This window comes from Fibroporia radiculosa, assembly GCF_000313525.1.
Source record: "Fibroporia radiculosa TFFH 294 genomic supercontigs, scaffold2974, whole genome shotgun sequence".
Taxonomy (NCBI): domain Eukaryota; kingdom Fungi; phylum Basidiomycota; class Agaricomycetes; order Polyporales; family Fibroporiaceae; genus Fibroporia; species Fibroporia radiculosa.
Window position 1 is genome coordinate 5857 of NW_012133668.1, and position 8537 is coordinate 14393.

An 8537-nucleotide genomic window follows, 5' to 3' on the forward strand; every position below is an offset into this window, starting at 1 on the left:
AGGGGAGCGGGCGCCCGTCAGGTGCAGGACCCTGCGAGCCGCGGTGCTAGTGTGTGCGGCCGCGGAAAGCGAGCGGCCCTGCGCGGCTGTGCGCGCTGATCACCCCATCGCGGGCGACGTTGCGGCGTTCGTCCCCAGGCGCGCAAAGGCTCGCATGCACTGGATGCATCCGGTCCCAGCTTGATCTCGTGGACCGCCTCCCCTCGCGCCCAATGTCGCATGTCCCCGCGGGCCAGGTCCGGGTCCACTATCACGGTGCCACGCCGACGATTGCAGGAATGAGTGTGATGGGTGGCCGGTGCGGCGTGTTGCTGCGCTCGTTGCGGCCTAGCGGTGGTGTCGTGATCACGCACGAGGCGGCCGCGCCTCAGACCATCTTAGCCATCGACGGCACGGCAATGGGCACGCACCGAATTTGACTGCGCGTTTGCGAATGGGAACACGGGGGCTGGGCAGTGGGCCACATACCTACTGGGGTGGTGTGAGTCGTTCGCATCCTGGCTTTCTCATGGCAGCCCCGGGGTAGCAGGATTTGAATACCCTCTCGTTTGGACGACGAGATCGCGCGAGTTTTCTCCCAGAAAGCAGCTGGCGACGAGCATTCGATCGACATTGACCTCAGGTGGACTGGTTCGCGGGAGCAATGCCCCAGGGATCGCTGAGTGTCGAGATGTGAATCATGTCATGATCAGCGACCGACGGGCAATATCGGCTGTGAAGCTGTGTTCTGGAATTTACGTACGTAGCTCGAGTGCTGCAGAGACCGTAACGGAAGCGTTGGCAGTAGCATGCATATAGCTGCTTATACGCTCCTACTAGTACTAGTGCCATCGACGGTGACCTGAACCGAGTCCACGTCCGTCTATCGAATTATACACGTCGACTACCTGAATGGAAGAAAACAAGGGTAATTATTGTTATATATCACGAGGTGAGCCGTGGACGAATAGGTCACGCAATCAAGGCTGGATGGTCGCTGTAGCAGCGGGCTAAGGCGCACTTGACCTGATATGTGCCGCCGGCAGGAAGAAGGGGAGCAAGCCGATGCCCGAAAAAGGGAAGTGCAGCAAGAGCGGCGGAGGGCGCTTGTGGAGTCAGCGGGGAAAGGCGAAGTGACTCGGTCGTTGCACTCTGTCCACCGCTCACCCGCTGCGACCACGACGACAGAACTCTGCTATCTGCGCTTCCCGTCTGCTTATTATCATCTAGTCTCGCATCTAACTTACGTTCACCGCCACTTTGTCTACTCCCTCTTTGTATTACTATCCAGCGCATCCACCCTTACGACTTGATATCATTTAATGCCCGCAGCGACCAAGCGCAATGCTATCTCTCGCAAACGAATCGCAGACGACCAAGCCGTCTCTTACCCTGCCTCGCATCGTGCTCATGCTCCCACTTTCGACGACGAGCCGTACTCCATCGACGCTTCCCCATTCGCGCCTCCCGCATTGCCTCCCGAGGAGTTCGTTCCCGAGCCGGACGACATGCCCGAGGGCATTGGGGACGTTCTCGGCATGAGTGACAGCGCACAGTCGGTCCCTGCGTATGGTCGTGTCGAGAGTATGTTCGACGCCGCTCCCCGTAATGACGCGGAGGACCTGCGGCACTTACCCCTAGGGCGGAGCCCGCCTGCGGGTCGTCCTCAATACGCCACGCCTCCGCCCGCGAGTGCTGCCCAGCTTGATGTAGGACATACGAGGTCTCCGATTCTCTCGCGGTACGTGCTCTAACGCCACATCTTTATATTTCGTCTATCGTCGTCTGGCAGTGTCCGTGCATGCTTGTATGCGTGGCGCTCTTTGGCTTATGGACCCAGGCCCTCAGTGCGATGGCAATATTTTGTGATCTATTGCAATCGACTTCTAATATGACTCCATGCCATCCGATGTGGCGCTAATACCCTCCGTGGTGAAGTTGGCTTCTCTATTGCCTTGACCATTTGACCGTGCGCTCTGGCCTCTGCAGGACATTCAATACGCAGTAGTCTAGTGTTCACGCCCATTTGATGCACAAGGCCTGTTGTGTCTCATCATGCCGGTATATCAGATGTTTGACAGTAATGCTGGAGCCTGCGTGTCTGGAGTCCGGGGTGCAGGAACACATGAGATACGAGTCACCTGCACGTGTCCTGCGTCGTCCTATATCTCAGTGCAACTATTCTCTTATACCTCTAGCCTCGCCCTTGTCCCGTATTTTACTGACCAGTCATCTACAGCGAACCAACCACGTTGGAGACATTTTCTCGCACACTCCGGACGTATGTTCCGGCATCCATTTCTATACCGTCCGCGGGACCCACCCCTCCACGTGTCTCCCGACCAGTCTCCTTCGGGAGCTTCCTCTCGCCGACCATGTCTCCACACGAGCGCGACTCGCGGAAACGGAGAGGGAGCGATAGCACGAGTGGTCGACCGGGAAGCGTATCTGGCTGGGGCGCGCATCGGGATGGCGAAGAAGATACTGCAGTGTTTAACCTTGATGAGGAAGACCCGCAGGACGATCGCGGAAGCAGGCGAACTGCTCCGCGCTATCCTAGCGCAGATGAGACGGAGGAGATCGTCTGGGCCGGCTGGGACACCCTGGTCGAGGATGATCCCCTGAAGCCAAGGTAAGCTGCACACATCCGATTGGCGCTATGCGGCAGCGAACATTTGTTACAGGCGTCTGCTGCTGCTCGGATACCGATCTGGGCTGCAAGTATGGGACTGTTCGAATCTGGGCTCCGTATCGGAGCTGCTAAATCTATCCGGGCCTCAATGGGGTGCTGTGGAACAAATTACAGTGTTACCCACTCCCGTTTTAGAGAAGGATTATCATCGGGCGAAGCGTCCACTTTTGGGTGTTCTGTGCGTAACTTCTTGTTGCATAAATTCAGGTGTCACTCACACGATGACAGCTGTCGGACGGGGGATTGGTCGAACTTCGTTCTTTATTCGATGCGAAGCCACGAGATTGTGAAGACCATGCCTTTTCCCGGTCTGACCCAGTTCTCTGCCGTGTCCGATTTCGTCGTTCTGGTGCGCTCCATTCCATACATGCCACGAACTATCGCTAACTGCTACCTGGGTAGGCTACTTCTAATCCTCAGAATTTGCACGTCCTCTCAGCTGGCAACTTTGCAACTTTGTATACTATCCCTTCATCACTCATTTCAACAGCAATCATTTCGACATCATCTTTAAGGAATAATACCAGTGTTTCAGAAATAGAATTAGACGCAGACGTTAACACCCCCACTTCACTGTATACATCCTCCGACATGCCTCGATCGACGTTTGCTCTCTCTAATCGCCTTCTTGCATTCATATCACCTCTTGCACCACATCAACCCACTATATCGTCAGAAACCCAATCTCCCAGCGATTTGTCTGCAATTACCGATACTACGGCCAAGTTTGGCTTCTCCCAAGCAGATATCGGAACCACGGCTGCTCGGATTGGCGGCACCGTGTTCAGTGGAATGAAATCGTTGGGAGGAATGGCAGTCTCTGCCGCCAAGGCTGGAGTCACAGCGGCTGTTAACGCGGACTCGAGCGCTGCTAGGTCAGTACAAGGGGCGGGCGGCTTGAGCAATTTGTTTTTCTCTCGGGGCACCCCTGTCGCCAGTCAGCAAGATCATCCGTCCTCAGATATGCGGAAGTCCTCTGCTAGTCCATCAGCGTTGCCTCCGTCCATCCCTTCCGCGTTTTCGTATGGTTGTAATGTGGTTGTCCTCGATCTGCAGTGTCTTCTCTCCGGATCACCAGAACCCGAGAAGATAGCCGAATTCGCGGGGTCGAAGCACCAGCCCATAACCCGTCTCAAGTTTTCTGAGGATGGGACATCCCTGGCACTCTGCTTCAAGGACGGACGTTCTGCTCGGATCTTCCAGCTGCGGCCTGTTCCCAGGACTCTGCGCTCGTTCTCTAGCGCAGAGTCGGCGCAGGAGCGCGGGAGAGATACACCGACATTTGATGGTGTGCATGGACAAGGCACCCAACCGTGGCATATGTATGATCTCCGGCGCGGACGGACATCCGCTGTGATCGACTCGATGGAATGGGCGCACGACGGGCGGTGGTTCGCCATCGGCACGCGCAACCGCACAGTGCACGTCTTCGCGGTGAATCCTTACGGCGGCAGGCCGGACGAATTCAGCCATCTGTCCAGCAGGGTTCCGAATGCGTCGGTGTTGGTGAGTGCTGTGTAGTCTTCCGATAGAAGTTCGTAGCTCACCACTTAGACCACACAGCCATCCCTTTCCAACGACATACATCCACTGATCCGTCTGCGATCGGACAAGACCCCACATCCAGAGCGAGGCCTTGCTCCGATCGCGGTTTTGTTTGTTCGACCGATCGAAGTATCCATCCCCTCGTCGCTGCTACCCCCCGCTGCCCTTTCCTTTACAGCATCGTCTTCGCCCTCATCCGTCCAATCGTCGAACCACTCGTCGACACAGGCGTCACGTAAAGTCGCGAATCAGGACGTACTCGTATTCGATCCGTACGATGGCACCCTGTCGCTGCGCCGTATCGTGGTTGAGCGGGGCGCTAATGAGTTCACCTTGGCTGCCAGCTCGATTCCTATAATTGGCAACACTAGCATGTCGCTTCCCGGTGTGAACTCGCTGGGAAGACTAAGCACATCGCCATCTAGCACGCAGACAAGCCCTGGGAAGGCCTCCGGGCTCACCCAGATGATGGGCCGATCGTCCGAACTCGCTGGGAAGGAACGTCGAGTAGGTAGCTGGAATTTGAGGCGGGGGCGTGATTGGCCGGAGGTGCGAAAACCTATACGTCCACGAAGCAAGGTGGCACGTCCGACACAACTTACGAAAGAGGAGTGAGTCTCATAAGCATCCGGTTCTGACCTCCACTGATTGATCACGTCGTTCCAGCTGGTTGTCGTGCGCGGAGCTGTCCACGCATTCCTCTTCTATTCGCGTCTTGCCTCGCACAGTGTATTTATCGCACCAGTTCACTTTTCATTCGTTTGGAGAGGACTATCATGCTCTCATTCGCAGCCATCAATTTGACGTACCGGCACACAAATTCGAAGTGCGTCGAGAAGTGGAAGTGAGCGCTTATTCAGCTGGAGTCGGCGAGTTCTTCGTGCAAGGGCTCCCCACCGCGCGTGATGTCGATCAAGCAGCATCCTCGTTTGATGAGCCCCTTGCGTCAGCGTTGTCTGCCGAGATCCACTACATGAATCCCTCTCCACCCGTTCTCCCCATGTACCCGAACGGTACACCAGGTTCGAATACTCGCTCTCTCAAGAATGCGATCCCGATCCGCAACGTGGCAGCGGGCCTCCATGATAGCATGTATGAAGGCTTCGGACGCTTGCGCCGGGAGATTGGCAAAGTTCGCTCTCCCCGGCTTGCCGCGCATCCGGATGATGAATTGTCGTCTTCGGTGCCGTTGGAGTTTGACGAAGAAGACGAAGATTTCTTGGACTCAAATATGGGATCAGGGGGGCACGATACGGTCTCGCCGTCTCCATCACGCGGTGCAGGTGATTCCGGGGAGTCCATCTCGACCCCGTCGAGCACGGCCGAGCCCCTGCCGGTCGAGGACAACAGAGATGACGTCTGGCAGGGCTGGGAGCCCGAAGACCAGCAAGCGATCGAGGATGCGGAGCGGTTCGACGACATCACGGTGGGGTTCATGGACGAGGAGCAGGCCGTGTTGCAGACTACAAAGCGCGACGCGGGGCCGAAGAAGAAGTATAAGAAGAGTCGGATTGTACACAGAGCTTGACGATACCATAAGGGACGTGTGGGACTGTGACTTGGTATTCTGCCTCATGGTCTTCTTTCATACTGACAATCAAGCCGATGTATTTTAATGAATTACTAACAATATATACTACGAGTAGGAGGTTGACGAGTTGGCCGAATGCTCGACAACACTAGCTTCATTCACATGTATGAGCCTTGGTCAAGCTTTGGCCTGCGGTTTGGCAATGCGTCGCTCTCGCGGGCCGTGGCGGGTATAACTACTGTCACGAACGCGGGATTGTCTTGTGCATGACCAGAGCCCGACCAGAGACGGGTCTGGCACCGACAGGCCTGGATACGAGAACACGGAAGAACTTGCGGAAGACCGCTGGCACAGTCAAATTTTGAGAATGTCAGGTGGAGACAACTCCCGGGGCAGCTTCGTCCCTATAGTGCTGACGATAAGTGGCAGTGGCATGTGAGCAGTCACCCACTGGAAAAAATGCTTCGACGGATTGGCATGAGAGATTATAAGCCTGATCGAGAGCTGCAGCATCACCTTGATCCTGAGACTGAAAAACGTTAAAGGACCTGGAGCTGTCTCGTATGTGTCCCATTTCAATGTGCATCAGCAATAGCGTAGTTAAATGAAATGACTATGAGCTTCGTATTCATACGTCTACAGTCAGTTAAATAAGTTAAATTGAGAAAGAAAAGCTCGGGAGGTGTACACAAAACGGTAGGTTCGCCGCGAGATGGTAGTCGAAGTAGAAGAGACCGTGAGGGCGCAAGGTGATCATGAGGTCCCTTGCTCGTCCTCTAATCGGGCTCACACCGTCCTCACTCTCTTGTCGTCACCTTGTTTCCCCATCGTCAGCGGGCTGATGGCTGACTACGCTGACCGTCTTCGGAATACCGACGGAACGATGCTGCCCACCGTCGCACATATATCAGCGCGCATTATCGATATCTTGCGCATCGGCTGCCCCGCGAGATTAGCCTGCACACCATGTCGCCTTTGTCCTTCACGTCCGAGAGAGCCCTCGCTCAAGCTGCTGATGAGTTCGCTGCAGCGGCTCGCAAGCCCCGCGTCGTCGTCACCGGAGGGTCTGGTAAACTCGGCAGGCCCACCTTGATCGAGCTGTACGAGAATGGATGGGAAGTCATCAACTTCGACAGGGTCCCACATCCAAGCACCATCCCACAGGAGATCATCTTCATGCAAACAAATCTGGAAGACATGGGTCAGGTCATTGAGAATCTTATTGACGTCGATACGGTACGTTTACCCGGCCTGCTTGCCGTGTGCACAGAACGCTGAGACATTGGGATTCACAGAAATACAAAGGCGTCAACGCCATCGTCCACCTTGCAGCTCTCCCTGCTCCTGGTATGATGGCCTCGTCCACACAGTTCCAACTAAACACCATGTCGTGCGTCTATACCCGTAACTACGTACACCGGAATATGCGTTGACTTTGCCGCCACTTTAGGACGTATAACATCCTCGAAGCCTCCCGTAAGCTCGGAATCAAGAACCTCGTTCTTGCATCGTCCGAGACATTGCTCGGTTTGCCGCTCAACCCCTGGCTGCCCGACCGTATCCCCATGGACGAAAACTCTCCTCGCAGGCCCGAGAGTGCATACTCACTGAGCAAGCTAGTTGGCGAGGTGTGCCTCAGTGTAATCATGAAAAACAAAGCGAAGGTTCTGACCCCATACCACAGGTGATGTCAGAGGAGTACACTCGCTGGGATCCGTCCACCAAGATTGTGTCCCTGCGATTCTCCAATGTCATGGCGCCCGATGACTATGCCGCGTTTGAGACCTGGCAGGACGATCCGAAGATCAGGAAGTGGAAGTGAGTGTGCCAAGCCGATCGACCATCGTCAGGTTTATAGATTAACGTTGTCGTCTCGCCCAGCGTGTTCGGTTATATCGATGCTCGTGACGTATGTGCCACCAACCATACCCTCAACGGCACACCGCTGATCTGTCTTACCATATACAGGGTGGTCAGGCAATCAGGAAGTCACTCGAGTACAAGGCCACGGGCCATCACCAGTTCCTCATTGCAAACTCAGTGCGTTGCGCGATGTTCCTCCGCTACCTGTGTTAAAACTAATGTCCATCGATACCATCTAGAACACCACCATGCGCAAGCCGAACGCCGAGTTGGTTGCCGCTGCCTTCCCAGGCGTCCCATACACGCCCACTGCTGGGCCCAACGACACTCTCCTGAGCATCGACAAGGCTAAGCGCGTGCTCGGCTTCTCTCCGAAGTGGGATTGGAAGTAGAGAAGAGAAACGAGCCTGGGGCAGATACAAGACAGTAGTGAAGTATGTGTATTTACAAGTATGTATTATACCTCCGTTCTGGATGAATGCAAACAAGGCCAACGACACAATCATATCTCTCCGTGAGAGACAACCACAAATTTTACTTGATATTCAATGCCAGTCCGCAGCGCTAGCTAGTAGCTAGTCGCCCTCGGAATGTTGTACAACACATGTCTTCAGAAGCACATTGTTGGGACAATCCAACTTCCTGTAGAACCCTATCTGCCATCGGAGCCAAATGCTATACTTTCGCAATTGGTCATGTAAACGTTGTAGCGATTGAGATGGTTAGGGCGAGCGACTGTAGCTGCTTGGCAATTATAAAACTATGATTATAGTTAGTGCTACTATACATTACAGTAGGATAGTTCTAGGAGATATAGCAATGGCCCGGTCAAGATACAGTACACTCTACGTTGAAAAACCATTCGATGCATCAGGCCATCGCCCCTAGTTAGGCCCGACGACGACCTGTTTCGTCTTGTTGAAGCCC

The 8537-nt window shown here is 54.8% G+C and overlaps 2 protein-coding genes across 2 annotated transcripts; both read left to right on the forward strand.

Annotated features, from left to right (window-relative positions):
• Window positions 1–1301: 1301 nt before the first annotated feature.
• FIBRA_08788 (uncharacterized protein) lies at window positions 1302–5744 on the forward strand (the record flags this gene model as incomplete). The annotated part of the gene is made up of 7 exons (XM_012330409.1): window positions 1302–1720; window positions 2219–2611; window positions 2664–2849; window positions 2900–3020; window positions 3074–4177; window positions 4235–4827; window positions 4883–5744. The coding sequence occupies 7 exons, from the start codon at window positions 1302–1304 to the stop codon at window positions 5742–5744; spliced, it is 3678 nt and encodes a 1225-aa protein (XP_012185799.1).
• A 969-nt stretch (window positions 5745–6713) lies between these two features.
• Window positions 6714–8002, forward strand: FIBRA_08789 (uncharacterized protein; the record flags this gene model as incomplete). The annotated part of the gene is made up of 7 exons (XM_012330410.1): window positions 6714–6983; window positions 7043–7137; window positions 7198–7375; window positions 7432–7565; window positions 7629–7656; window positions 7716–7787; window positions 7850–8002. The coding sequence occupies 7 exons, from the start codon at window positions 6714–6716 to the stop codon at window positions 8000–8002; spliced, it is 930 nt and encodes a 309-aa protein (XP_012185800.1).
• Between the last annotated feature and the right edge of the window lie 535 nt (window positions 8003–8537).